A 15,132-nucleotide genomic window follows, 5' to 3' on the forward strand; every position below is an offset into this window, starting at 1 on the left:
GGATTCTATCTTGCCCTGCTCACTCTGAAACTACACTGCCTCTTGAAAACTTGTAAGCCAGCCACTTCATGCTTTTATAGATGCTCCCCCCCCCCCCCCCAATTTAGGTAGCCAACGTGTCATTTGCATGGTCCTTCCCTCTCCATTGGCATTTTGAACTACTGCATTACTGCATCCATAAGTATATAGGTAAAGTTCATCAAATTGTAGCAATTTACACTTGCTTCCTGTATCAAACTTCTTGAACTTTCCTAGTCCAGTTCTGATCATCAGACCCTCTAAACTAGGTCAAATATGTTATATATATAAGTTTGGGTGTCCTTGCATGCCTCCCCTTACTTAATATCAGCTGGACACTTCACTCAAAGCTCTAGCTCCTAGTGGCTAGGTCAGTGTCCATGGCCTCAGGAGTTTCCAAGTCTCCCCAAACTTTGGACTAACCAGACCTTCTTCTTCTCTCTCTCATCTCAAGGTCAAGAGGAGTCTATGGAACATGGTTGAACTCAGCCTTTCCCCTGTTTCCACTAGACCAATGCAGTTACCAGCGAGCTTGCATGCCTGCTTGTGTGTTCCCTTTGAATTTCAGTCTTGGAAGGGGGTTTGTCCTGTAGGGACTTGATTGCTTGCCTTGATGGCTGCCAGGCAAACAACTTGCTTGTTCTTGTGATAGCCAGACAGTCTGCCATTTTTGTTTTTGTTTTTCCTTCTGGTCTTTCTTTCAAGAAGTATGGTGTGCATACATCTACTCGTGTTCTACTTCATATTTCTGGTGGATATATACCAAGTAGAGAAATTGCTGGATCATAAGGTATTTCTATTTCCAAGTTTCTGAGGAAGAGCCATACCATTTTCCAGAGTGGTTCAACAATTTTACATTTCCACCAGCGATGTAGGAGGGTCTCAGTTTCTCCACATCCTCGCCAGCATTTATTGTCCTCTGCTTTTTTGAACTTTGCTGTTATTGCTGTTGTGAGATGATATCTCATTGTTGTTTTGATTTGCATCGCTCTAATGGCTAGTGATCGTGAACATTTCTTCATATGTTTGTTGACTGCCTGAATGTCTTCCTTGATGAAGTGTCTGTTCATGTCTTGTACCCATTTTTTAATTGGCTTCTTTTTCTTTTTTTTGTAGAGGTGTTGTAGTTTCTTACAGATTTTAGAGATTAGTCTCTTGTCTGATATGCCGTTGCAAAACATTTTTTTCCCATTCTGTGTGCTCCCTTTTTACTCTTTTGGTGAAATATTTTGATACACAAAAGTTTCTGATTTTTAGTATGTCCAAATCATCTATTTTGCTTTGTTGTTTGTGCACTTCCTGCAATGTTTGATAGTCTATGTGTGCCCTTAAATTTGTCTCAATTTTTCATTGATGAATTTTATACTTCTGGGATTTATGTTTATATCTTTAATCCATGCTAAGTTGGTTTTTGTATATGGTGTGACATAAAAGGTCTTGTTTCATTCTTTTGCATATCGAGTTCCAGTTTTGCCAACACCATCTGTTGAAGAGACTATTTTCTCCCCATTCAAGGTACTTTGGCCCTTTGCCAAAGATCAGTTGGCTGTTTGTGAATGGGTTAATTTTTGGATTCTCAGTTCTGTTCCATTGGTCTATGTGTCTTTCATTGTACCAGTACCAGGCTGTTTTGACCATGCAGTAAATTTTGAAATCAGGGAGTCAGAGGCCTTCAAATTTGTTCTTCTTAAAAGCAGTACTTTGTTTATCTGGGGACTTAAAACATTATCTTTTAATTCTATTTTCTGTGAACTTTTTGAAACCCCTTTGTATATGAAAAGGAATACCCTTTCTGGGCATTTCCTCCTGTTTCCCAAATATTGCCCTTTCTGTACACTATTTTCATGCTGCCACTCTGCCTGCAATGGAGCAGAGTTTAAAAAATACACTAACTCCAGGAGCTTAGCATAGTTAGTGTTAGTTGTTAACATTAGACATATGGTTGTTGCTGTTTCTATCAAAATATCATTATGTGTCCCTGATGCTGTTTGAGACCTTGACTGAGTTGTGAAATTGGTGGTTTCTTGTGTTTTTATACCTAAACCTCTTAAAACTCATTCTGTAATTGAGCCTATACTAATTATTCTGTAATGTTATATTCGATTTATGGTATTGTTTTTATGGGAAAATATGCTTCCTGCTACATACAAACAAAAAAGGAATAATGGAACACAGCCTTTTTGTATTTGGATGTTCTTTTATGTAATTTTTAAAAATTTTAAGTTCTGACTTTTTGGCTGTTTTCAAACCTGTATAAATGATGTGGCAGCGAACGAAGAGTGAAAGCCATTGTTAACATTAGGCATATGGTTTTTGCTGTTTTTAGGGAGCACGTAATTATGTAGGAATTGAAGACATTATTGATTCTCTTCAAGATGATGTCACTGGTATTAAAAAACAGGCTGAAATTGCTCACTTATATATTGCATCTCTTGCTGACCCCCAGGAAGCTATTGCTTGTTTAGAACTAAAGTTTAACCAAGTTAAAGCTGAATTAGCTAAGACAAAAGAAGACTTAATCAAAGCCCAAGAAAAGTTAAAAAAGAGAGAAAATGGTAAGTAAATGATATTTCCCATATTTAGATATTTGTTCCTGGTGCTATCTGGTTGGAACTGACTCACGGAGATCTTATGCCCAACAGAACAGAATACTTCTGGCCCTATGCCAGCCTCACAAGTGTTGCTATGCTTCAGCCCATTGCTGCTGCCACTGTGCCAATCCAACTCGTTGGGGGTTCTTTTTCTTTTTCGGTGGCCCTCTACTTTACTAAGCATGATGTCCTTCTCCAGAGAATGGTTCCTCCTGATAATAAGCTTGAAGTATGAGAGATGAAGTCTGACCATCCTGGCTTCTAAGGAGCAGTTTCATTGTATTTTTTCCATCACAGATTTGTTTGTTCTTCTAGCAGGCCATAGTATTCTCAATGTTCTCCTCCAACACCATAACTCAAATGGATCTATTCTTCTGTTGTTGTTGTCAAGTGCCGTAGAGTCGGTTCCAACCCATAGCGACCCTGTATAGGGTTTCTGAGGAGTAACTGGTGAGCTTGAACCCCCGACCTTACAGTTCATACCGATTATGCAGTCCAGGACATTAACCCACAGTGGTACACCAGGACTCCATCAGGTCTTCTAGGTCTTCCTTATTCATTGTCCAGCTTTCACATGCATATGATACTATTGAAAATATTTAGATATTATAAACACATAAACAGTTAAATTTGTAAGTCTATGATACTTATGTAGCTTATTTACCACAGTGTCCAGAAAATTCTTTGATCTAGATTACATATTTAATATTTTATCATTTATGAATTCATTAACTTAGTATTAAGTATTTTTCCCTCATTACTTCAGTAATAATATAACAGTTATCTTTATCAGGAAATTAAGAAATCCTATAGAATCTGTGGAATGTGTGCATGTGTGTAAGTTGTGTATTATTTGTTTGCCAATGAGTTGGTTCTGACTTATAGTGACCCTGTATAGTGTTTCTGAGGAGCAGCTGGTGGGTTTGAACCGCTGACCTTGTGGTTAGCAGTTCAGTGCTTATCCTAATGTGCCACAGCAGGTCTTCAGGATGTGTATTGTTCAGTGTCCCATAGCGACTCTGTTTAGGATTTCCGAGGAGCAGCTGGTGAGCTTAAACCGCCGACTTTGCAGTTCAAACGGCTTTGCAGTCTGGGGCATTAACTCACAGTGCCACATTAGGGGACTTCAAAAAGTTAGTGGAAAAATCTATTTTTCCTACATAAGGTGTTACAGGTTGCTGCTTCTAACTTTATGAAGAAGCCGAGAAAGACCTGGCTCTCTCTTCCCTGTCATTGTGCTGGTGGTGTTGGTAGTGTGCCGCAGAGTCGGTTCCGATTCATCATGAACCTGTAGGGTTTGGTGGTGGTGGTTATGTGCCATGGAGTCGGTTCTGATTCATAGTGACCCTGTACTGGGTTTTTGAGGCTGTAAATCTTTACGTGAGCAGAAAGCCTCATCTTTCTCCCGTGGGACAGCTGGTAATTTCGAACTGCTGACCTTGAGGTTATCGTAACCACTATGTCACCAGAGCTCCTTTCATTATGCTGGTAGTTCTTTACTATTTAGAGCTTGGAAAGGCCATTTGATAGTGTTTTTTTGTGGAACATTACTTTTTTGGTTGTTGTTGTTGTTATGTGCCGTCGAGTCGGTTCTGACCCATAGCGACCCTAGGGTTTCCGAGGCTGTAAGTCTTTATGGGAGCTGAAAGCCTCCTCTTTCTCCCGCGGAGCGGCTGGTAGTTTCGAACTGCTTCCGTGCTATGCATATTAAATACTGGCCAAAATCTCCTTTCAGCAAGAAGATAGCTTTAGTTAAAATGTTATTGTAGCGATTTATGTTCCATGATACATTGCTGGCTGCTGTTGGAGTACGGAAGTGGTGCTATAGTATAAGGGCTGTGGGATAAACACTGGACTGCAAGGTCGTATTGAACCACGAGGTCAGCGGTTGACACCTACCAGCGCTTGGGAAGCCCTATACAGCACTTAAAAAACATCAATAATTTTCAATATTAATTTGTTCTGTATTTTTTTCAGAATCAGAAATTAACTTAACTTCATTATTGGTTCAAGAACTTGAGAAATCTAATAAGGTACTACTTTGAGTTTTATTTATTTTATCTTGATAAAGAGCTTAAGTAAATGAAAGGGGAGGAGCATGAATTAAACCTGAGTATATTTTAAATAAAGAAAAGGAAATGTGATTAATTGAAAAGTATAAGTCCTTTCATCTCCCCATACCTTTTTAGTAGTGTCAAACTGTAGTTTGAATCTTTCCAGAAATGTTTTAGGCATAGATAGACCACTCTCTCACCCATATAAAATACCTTTTGAAACATTTAAACAAATGATATTATTTGACTTCTTCTCTTGAAAATATTGTGCAGATAATTTTACATCAGCATATACATATCTCTTTATTAGGTATATGCTATTGATTAGATGTACAATTTAAATCGTGTTTATTTGTGACACGTTTCTGAGTGTTTTAAAATCTGGGTTGTGTCTAAGGCATAGAAACAAAGTCTTATTTCCTGAGGATGACTTGTACAGATCTAAAGAGAAAATTACAAGTATACAAGGAGGTGAAGTGAATTTAGAGCTCTTAGCATATTACTTTCTTGTCCTTCTCTGGTGGCTTGTGTATTCTTAATTTAGCTTACATTTATTGACCAAAACTTGAGTTTATTTTAAGCTATGATCATATATAAATAATTCAACATCTTGATATCTGTTGTTGTTAAGCTCCATCGAGTCATTTCCCACTCATAGCAACGCTGTATAGGATATACGAGGAGTGGCTGGTAGGCTTGAGCCACTGACCTTGTGGTTAGCAGTCTAGTACTTATCCTGCAGTGCCACACCAGGACTTCTTGGTATCTGGTATCCAGGATTTAAAGAATTCACTAGAATAATATGCTTAGCTGAAGAGTTGACAGTATTTGAAAAATTCTTAATCTTTTCCTTAGTTATTTTTAGTTATAAAATAATAGATACTAGTTATGAATTTTGTTATTGACATATGCAAATCAGAAGTCCCTATAAGCTTCATACTAAATTTTAAAAAGGCAAAAGCAAATCCAAGTAATTGGTAATTCTTCTAGCCAATCATTTTGCAGATAATTTTATTTGTAAATACTTTATGCAAGAAATTCTTTAAAGTGCTTTACACATATTTTTCATTTAAGTCTCAAAACAATTTTATGACAAAGATAATATTAATATATATATATTTAAGAGATATTAAGTACATCACCCAGGGCTAAACAGCAAGAAAATGGAGATTTTCAAAGCAAGACCAAATGGATTCTTGCTTTTTCTTGCCCAATATGCATTATTGCTTCTCCTTTGTATTAATTTATGAACATGATGTTTTTATTTTTAAAAAATAAAAATAAGATTATGCTATGTATGGTGTGTTGCAGTTGACTGTTTTTACTTTTAAAATTTCACAAAATTAACAAGCATTTTATTTACATTATAGTTACACCAAAATATATTTTCTAACATTGCTGCTTTTCTTTTGTCCAAAAAAAGGAGTTATATAGAATCAGGCAGTTCAAGAGTTGATAGGAATAACTGAGCAAAAAAATAAGTGTGACATTATAGAATAAGCAGTGGATTGCTTCCTTCATGGTTGGTGGTTCAGACCCACCAGCTGCACCTTGGGAACCCTGTACAGGATTGCTATGAGTTAGAACCAACTTGACAACATTTAACAACAACAATATGGAAAACTTACTTAAAAATCCAGCTTTATATTTGCATTCTCAGTTAGAACAGAAGCTCTAAACACATTATTCGGCCAGTGACTGGGATGGCCCATGAAAGTGTGCCCCTAAACCAACAAACAAAGAAGCCAGATTCCATGAGGGTGCTTGTTTGTATATAAGTAGGATCAGCACCTTGCTTTTTGTGTTTACCCCATTACTTTATGACTTAAAAAATCATTTTTTCTATACCTCCTGTAGATAATACAAAGGAGCCAAATTTTCCAATTTTAGGATGTAAGATTTTTTTTTATTATATTACTTTTCCCCAGAAAATGGATTGTTTCCAGTATTTCAGAAATTTAATAAAATTTTCCCTTTAAAAGATACTTTCTCTTAATTCTTTTTTTAGACTTGCAGAGTTAAATATAGTTTCACTGTTTTTCTAAATAAAGCTGCATTTCATTCTTTCTGTTAGTCTTTTAGAGAAGTATGTTTTTTTACGTTAAAAAAGTAAAACTTTAATGTTTGACTTTAAGTTGTTATGTAGACTATGTTTTTGAATATATATATGTAAATATATATGTACATATTTATATAGAGAGACTAGAAACTAAAGTTAAACTTTTTCTTTAAGAGGATTTGTTTAAAAAACAGAATAATGAATTTTTGGGTTTCTAGTTTGGGAGTTCAAGGTTTTAAGTATAAGAAACAAGATAATTTTTTTCAGTTGATGGTGATTTCTTTTGAAGTCACATTTTGAATGACTGCTGGGTAAATGTTCTTAGGGTTCTCTAGTTATTCTCAAGTTAACTTTCGTCTCACCATCTGTCCCCTCAGGAAGTAGAGGGTGGGTTTATTTTTAGGTATCAGTGTGAAGCTAGAGGCTTAACTGTGCTTCACAGAACAGGTGTTGTCATCCCCCTTTGTGAGTGTACAAATTAATTTTTAAAAAAAATTTCCCAGAGCCATCTATTATTTTAAGAAATAACCTAGTAAATGTTTCAACAAATAATGAAAAATTTGCCACATTATTGATTGAAAATATATGTAGCTTTTGCAGTGATTGTAGCTTTCTTATATATGAATTTCACAATTTTGTGCCAGGACAAGACTGATACACCGTCTTTAATAATAAATAATAAATTGACTTCTGATGAAATAGTTGAAGGCTTTAAAGACAGCAAGAGTAAAACTTCCTCAGAAAGAAAAAGATCAAATGAAAATGAACTTACTCAACCAGATGAACCACCAGCAAAGAAAGGTACTTACTTTAGCTGTCAGCTGGAGGCTTTTAATAAAGTTAGCTCCTAAAGCTGTAAACAGAAAACTTTCAAATAGGAGGAAATTTGCCTGTCTAAGAAAAAAACATGAGAAAATCTAAATGTCACCTAATACTAATTTTTATGCTAGTGTTTTAAACTGACAGAAGATAGGCATATTTATAGCTGCCTATTACCTTAATAGATGTTCTTAGATATCATGCTTTATCACTTATTTCTTTTGCATGCCTATAATTGTTCATTTCAAATCTCTGCTTATAATTATTAAAATGTAACATTTTGATCTACTAGACTGCAATGTTGGTGGTTCAAGCTCACCAACTGCTCTCAGAACGCTATACAGGGTCATTATGAGTTGGAACTAATTGGACTGCACTTAACAACAACATGTCATTTACTAAGTGCTTTGGCATATTATACATTAACTCATTAGAATCACAGTAACAACCTAAAGAGTAAGCTGGGCAGGTAGAAATGTCCGTATTCTAGAAATTTAGACCTTGAACTTGAAGAAGGCAAAGTTTTATTACGTTTTAATTATAAATACATAAAGTTGCACCTTTTTTGTGCTATCTTCTAAGTTCTAATAATATGTTAACTATCCCAGGCACAGTGCTGTAAGTTCATTTATTTCGTATGCTTTGCAACCTAATCTTTTTTTCCTTTTTCTATAACAGCATATTTCTGTTTTTCATTATGTTTGCTATTGCATGTGTTTGAATATTGACTCATGTGTTAATTTTTTAGTGTTGTTAAGGTTTGTAAGAATAATAACCATTTTCTTGCTTTTAAAGGATACACATATATTAGCCCTCCTTCCTTTGAAGACCAAAAGAAAAGTGAAGATATACAATATAGCATTTCCAAAGAAGAGGAAGACATAAAAAAGTTATTAAAAACTAATGAAGAACTGAAAACACGTTTATGTATTGTTGAGAGTGAACTTACAAATGAAAAGGAAGAAAAAGCAGGATTAAATAAACAGATTTTTAGTTTGCAGCAGGAAATTCCTTCTTTAAGTGTACAGGTTCAACAAATTCAGTTAAAGTATGAAAATACAGTTTCGGAGTTACATGTACAGAAAGGTATAAATCAAGATCAAGAGGAAGAGATTATAAAGTTGTCAAGGGAGATAGAAACTGCTAAAAGCAACATCACAAATAATGTTTCACAAATAAAATTCATGCAAGCTAAAATCGATGAACTGCGAATGTTTGATTCTGGTTCTCAGATTTCAAACATAGATTTACTCAATTTCAAGGATGTTTCAGATGGTTCTCAGGAGCTCCATTTGCTGAATACACAGTTGCACCTACAAGGTAGCGATTGTTTGGTAAGTCAACAGTCTAAAGAGTCTTGTATTCAGGAACATAGTAGGGACAATTCTTTCCACTCAAGTATTGAAGCTATTTGGGAGGAATGTAAAGAGATTGTGAAGGCTTCCTCTAAAAAAAGCCATGAGATCCAGGAACTGGAACAAAAAGTTGAAAAATTACAGGCAGAAGTGAAAGGCTATAAAGATGAAAACGATAGACTGAAAATAGAAGAGAAGGAAAATAAAAAAGATGACCTACTAAAAGAAAAAGAGAGTCTTATACAACAGCTGAAGGAAGAACTGCAAGAAAAAATGCATAGTCTTCATGTTGAAGTGCAGCACGTGGCTGAAGGAAAGAGAGCGCTGTCAGAGCTTACACAAGATAATGCTTGTTATAAGGCGAAAATACAGGAGTTGGAAACAGTGTTAGAGACACAGAAAGACAAAAATAGTTGCTCAGTCAAGTTAGAACAAGACATTTTGGAAAAGGAATCTGTTATCCTTAAGCTAGAAAAAAATCTGGAGGAATTTCAAGCAAATCTTCAGGATTCGATGAAAAGCACCAAAGATTTAAGTGAAAGAGAAGTCAGACTGAAAGAAGAGATCATTCAATTAACAAATTCTTTGCAAGATGTGAAGCACTCACTTCAACTAAAGGAAGAAGAAAATGAAGCCAACAGACAAGAAACAGAAAAGTAAGCTAAATGTTATTAAAATATTGCAAAGTATTCATTTTACTATTTTAGGGGGGAGGTTTTCATTGAAAGTAAACACAGCCTAATATAAACCATTTCAACAGTTTCTACTTGTACAATTTAGTGACATTGGTTGCATTCTTACTATGTTGAATGGGCATGTGAAAATGCACAATGAGTAAAGAGCGTATTCTTTCAGATAATTCTTGGAAGCCAAACTCGTATTCAAAGATTTGCTTTTAAAGTCACATGAAATCTCCAGTTTGGACATTACAAATTTGAGAGCTGTAATTTTGTAATGATGGTTACTAGATTACATGTTTAATCCTAGTTGGTTAAAGGTGCGTCATTATAGAAATCTGATTTGTGTTCTTTAGGTTGAAAGAGAAGCTATCTGCAAATGTTGCTCTTAACCAGACTTTGAAAGATGCTATTGACAGGAAAGAAGAAGACTGTACTGAGCTGAAAGAGAAGCTGACTGATGCCAAAAAGCAGATTGAACAAGTACAGAAAGAGGTAAGTTGCTTGAAAAATTGTGTGCTGAATTTAACACCATGAAGGCTGTTTTCCTCATATATTAAGTTCTCTGACAGATCATTTGTCAACTTTAAAATTTTTTTTATGATGAGGACAGTTATTTTAAAAGTATTTCTTAAACTACTGGATCATATTATTCAATGAATCTTAGGAATTTGAGCCAGTTTTTTTTTTTTCCCGTCCAGAGTATCACTTGATTTCTCATGATATGATAAAAGATTTTGCTGTTACATACAGGCATTATGCTGACTCTTTCTCAAGAGCACGTTTAGAATCTGAGATACTTAGAATAATGTCAGAAGAAGAATATGATCTTCATATTCATTCTCCACTAGAATATTAAGACATTTTATGATTATTTGAAAGTAGATCATGTGGTATATAGAATCTATAATTGTTCTAATGAGCATTAAAAGTATATGAATCTTTGAAGAAGGGTCATATATTTTAAACAGAAAGCAATTCATATATATATATTTTTAAGCGTAATTACTTTGTTTTAACATTACTTTGTAGGTATGTGCAATGCGTGATGAAGAGAAATCACTGAGGGTTAAAATTAATGAATTAGAGAAGAAGAAAAACCACTGTTCTCAGGAAATAGATATGAGACAGCGAACCATTCAACAACTCAGGGTAATGGTTTTGTTTATTGTTGCTGTTGTTAAGTGCCGTTGAGTAGGTTCTGATCCATCGCGATCCTGTATAGGGTTTCCGAGGAGCAGCTGGTGAGCTTGAACCGCCAACCTTGAAATTCAAACGGCTTTTCAGTCTAGTGCATTAACCCACAGCGCCTTAGGTGCTGTCAAATCAGTTCTGACTCACAGTGACCCTGTATTGAGTTTTCAAGGCTTTAAATCTTGGTGAGAGCAGAAAGCCTCATCTTTCTCCCACGAGCAACTCTGGTAGGCTTGAACCGTGAACCTTGTGATTAGCAGTCCAGTGCGTATTGTATGGAGCCACCTCACTTCATAGATAGCATACATACATGCATAACATAATATAAACATACATAACATATGTATACATACATGATATAAATATAACAAATATACATACATAATAGATAAACAAAATAATATAAATTTGTTTAAATAAAATCTGCTGCTGTATTTTAGTGTCTAATTTGAACTGCAAGGTCAGCAGTTCAAATTTACCAGCTGCTCCTTGGAAACCCTATACAGGGTTGCTGAGTTGGAAATGACTCCTCAGCACTGAGCAACAACAAAGTGTGGGGAACTCTGGTGACTCAATGGGTAAGTGCTCGGCTGCTAGGTCAGTGGTTTGAACCTATCAGTTATTCCATGAGAGAAAGATGGTCCATAAAGATGACAGCCTTGGAAACCCTATGGGGCAGTTCTTCTGTGTCCTATAGGGTTGATGTTGAGTCAGAATTGATGGCAAGGAGTTTAGTTTGCTTTTGGTAATTAAATGTGTAAGTTGTAGTTTATAAAAAACTCTGTTCTGAACTTTTCTGGAATCTGAAACTAAATTTCTTAAATAAGTCCATAGTAACATGCTTCTAACAACTAGAAAGCAAAAATTTAAAAACATGGAAAGGAAAATATAATACAGTGGAGAAGCCTGGTCTACAACACTATGAATAAGGCATTTTGATAGGGCACACTTTTTCTATGCTGTTTTCCCCAAAAAGCCATACCCTCAGTTTAATCGTGAGAAAACATCAGACAAAGCCCCATTGAGCATGTACAAACATTCCTTGTTGCGTTGTACTTCACAGATACTGTATGTTTTTAAAATTGAAGGTTTGCATCCCTGTACATCCCTGAGCAAGTCTATCAGCACTGTTTTTCCATCAGCAGGTGCTAAATGTGTGTATTCTGTCACATTTTGGTAATTCTGACAATATCTCAAACTTTTCCATAGTGCTGTTATTGTTAAGTGCTGTCAAGTTGGTTCTGTCAGGCTGAAACTAGAACTGGAAGATAATCCACTTCTCATAATCTTACTTCTTAAGACTTCTGTAATTTTCTCTTTATTATCTCCCAGCTCAAGAAAGAGGGCAAGGAGGGTTCCTGTTTTTCTGTATTTATAGTTTACTGGATCGGGAACTTCTTTTTGTTTTTAAATGACTTTCCGTGTTCTTCCTATAGTAAATGGATTGCTGTTGTTAAGTGCCATCTGATTCACAGTAACCCTGTATGGGATTTTTGAGGAGCAGCTGGTAGGTTTGAACTGCTGACCTTGGAGTTTGAAGTCCAGTGCTGATTTTACAGTGTCACAGCAGGAGTAAATAATAGTACACACCAAAAACCAGCCAGTTGACACTGAGTTGATTCTGACTCATGGGAACCCCATGAGTAGAACTGTGTTCCATAGAATTTTTTATGGTTGACTTTTGGAAGTAAATACCCTGGCTTTTCTACCAGGGTGCAGCTGGGTAGACTCAACTGCCAAACTTTAGGTTAGCAGTCAAATGCTTAAGTGTTTGTATTACCGAGGGACTCCAAATATGTAGTAGACTGTCCTTTTTACTTAGTTCTCCTTTTCCTGGTATAAGACAGTCTGGTGGTTAAAATGCTAAGTAGGGAAACTGTTTGGACAGTGACTTGAGGTATAAAGTATAAAGTTTTACTTCTTGTTATGTTTCTCACTTGGCCCTTTTCTCCAAGGGGCAAGAAACTTGGAAATCTATGTAGGAGACAGATTTCAGGTTTACTATAAGCCCTGGTTTTAAGTCCCACAATTAAAAATTGCTGTATATTTCATGCTAAATTTGTTTTTAATGCATATTCTATTATTTTGTAGGAACAATTAAGTAATCAGAGAATGGAAGAAACACTACAACAGTACAAGAAACTGTGCGAAGGTCAGAAACAAACTTATACTTCCAATACTAAAATGAATGCAAAGAGTTGCAATAACAATTTTTTATTTTTTTTTTCTTTGAAATTTTTAGCATAAAGTGGGTGCCACGTAAGATCTATCTTTATCAAAAGTGAAAAACATGTTTCTAATGAATAATTTATTAAGCTTAGTCTTAGCAAAACAAACCAACAACAAATAGTTTAGTCAAAGCAGCTTTGATTTCTTGGTAGTGGCCAATATTTTGTGAAAAATGAAAGTCTGTTAAAGTCATACACAATAGATTTGCAAAGTAGATATCATATGAAAAATTTTCCTCAGGTAAAAGGTATTTAAATATAAATTATATAGAGTTTTTTTTAAAATGTTTTCTTGTGAATCATGTGATAGTTTACATGGGAGAACATTAGTTTTACATTCATCCTATCGTATATCGTTTCATTGCCATGGTTACAATCCCCTCCATGCATCATCAACCAACTGAAGGGTATACCCTGCAAGCCTGCCCCCCAGTCATCCGCACACAGCCCCTCTCCCTCTCTGTGTCTAAAGTCCCCAGCTGTTCCATCTCTCCACGTCATCGTCTCTGCCTCCATCTCAGGCATCACTGCTTCTCTGGGTAGGTTCCCACTCTCCATTCTTCTTCCTTGATGGTCCTAGGGACCTCTGCTCCTAAACTGAAAAGTTAATCACTCCCTCCTTACTACAAAACATCTACCTTTACATGTGCAACCTTCACAAGCAGTCCTGATAATAATTTTTCACTATTGTGTCACAAGAGACCCATCCAAATTTCATTTCATCAGGCCCGCCTAGACAGATTGGATACTACTAAGTTGAGAGTCTACCTTCCTTCACGCCCTCTGAATCTAGATTCCCTCTTGAAAGCTTGTAAGCTAGTCATTTTTTGTCTTTGTAGCCTCCCCATTTTGGGTAGCCAGTGTCCAAGTTGTCCATCCCTATCTACTCTGTGTATGGAGGGGGTGGGAACGATCCTTGCTGTTGTAAAGATTTGTTCTCTCTTTTGAGCTACTGCATCCATAGGTGTAGGTCAAGTTCATCAAATTGTATGAGATTATTCTTTTTTCCCTCTTCTTTCTTCTGGTTGAGCTCTGATCATCCAGTTCTTGAAGCCAGGTCAAGTGGGTATTATCTGCAAGTGTGGGTGTTCTTGTGCATATGCTCTCTCTTCCTATCAGCTGGATGCTTCACTCTCCACTCTAGTCCTCTTTGGCTATGCCACTGACTCTGGGCTCAAGAGTCCCCAGGTCTTGCCACACTGGTGGCCAACCAGGTCTCCACCTGGGTTCACAGAAGTCTATTGAACATTGTAGGGCTTCCTCACTTCCCCTTATCAGTGACGAGTGTGATCACCAATCACAACATGTATTCCCATCGAGTCTTAGTCTTGGAAGGGGGTAAATTATATAGTTTTTAAAATTATTTAATACTTTAGATTTAAACTGTCAAGTGTTAAAATATGAACATCATATTCAAATTATATTCTTCATTTGAGATATTTTTAAAATTACCACGATATGGACCTCACCAGATGGAATACATAGAAATCAAATTGACTATATCTGCGGAAAGAGATGATGGAAAAGCTCCATATCATTAGTGAAAACAAGGCCAGGGGAAGATTGTGGAAAAGACCATCAATTGCTTGTATGCAAATTCAAACTTAAGCTGAAGAAAATGAAAACAAGTCCACAAGAGCCAGAATAATGACCTTGAATATATACCATCTGAATTCAGAGGATCATCTGAAGAACAGATTTGATACATTAAACACTAAAGACCAAAGACCAGAAGAGTTGTGGGATGACATCAAGAACATCATACATGAAAGCAAAAAGTCATTAAGAAGACCAGAAAGAAGGATAAGATCGAAATGAATGTCAGAAGAGACACTGAAACTTGCTCTCCAGGGTAGAGATGCCAAACCAAATGGAAGAAATGAGGCGGTCCAAGAGCTGAACAGAAAATTTCAAAGATCAGCTCCAGAAGATAAAACCAAATATTACAACAATATGTGCAAAGACCTGGAATCAGAAAACCAAAAAAGAAGAACATGCTCAGCGTTTCTCAAGCTGGGGGAATTGAAGAAAAAATTCAAGCCTCGACTTTCGTTATTGAAGGATTCTCTGGGCAAATTATTGAATGATGCAGAAAGCATCAAGAGAAGATGGAAGGAATACACAGAGTCACTGTACC

General features: G+C 36.1%; 1 protein-coding gene across 1 annotated transcript in view; it reads left to right on the forward strand.

Moving 5' to 3' along the window:
- LOC102842142 (kinesin-like protein KIF20B-like) overlaps nucleotides 1–15,132 on the forward strand; it is an 84,618-nt gene that overhangs the window by 37,236 nt on the left and 32,250 nt on the right. Inside the window, 8 exon segments of the mRNA XM_006831444.1 lie at nucleotides 2,345–2,573; nucleotides 4,587–4,654; nucleotides 6,098–6,146; nucleotides 7,323–7,523; nucleotides 8,337–9,552; nucleotides 9,930–10,068; nucleotides 10,606–10,725; nucleotides 12,859–12,919. Coding sequence (XP_006831507.1) covers nucleotides 2,345–2,573; nucleotides 4,587–4,654; nucleotides 6,098–6,146; nucleotides 7,323–7,523; nucleotides 8,337–9,552; nucleotides 9,930–10,068; nucleotides 10,606–10,725; nucleotides 12,859–12,919 — 2,083 coding nt within the window.

The sequence above is a fragment of the Chrysochloris asiatica genome, unplaced genomic scaffold (assembly GCF_000296735.1).
Source record: "Chrysochloris asiatica unplaced genomic scaffold, ChrAsi1.0 scaffold00003, whole genome shotgun sequence".
Lineage (NCBI taxonomy): Eukaryota > Metazoa > Chordata > Mammalia > Afrosoricida > Chrysochloridae > Chrysochloris > Chrysochloris asiatica.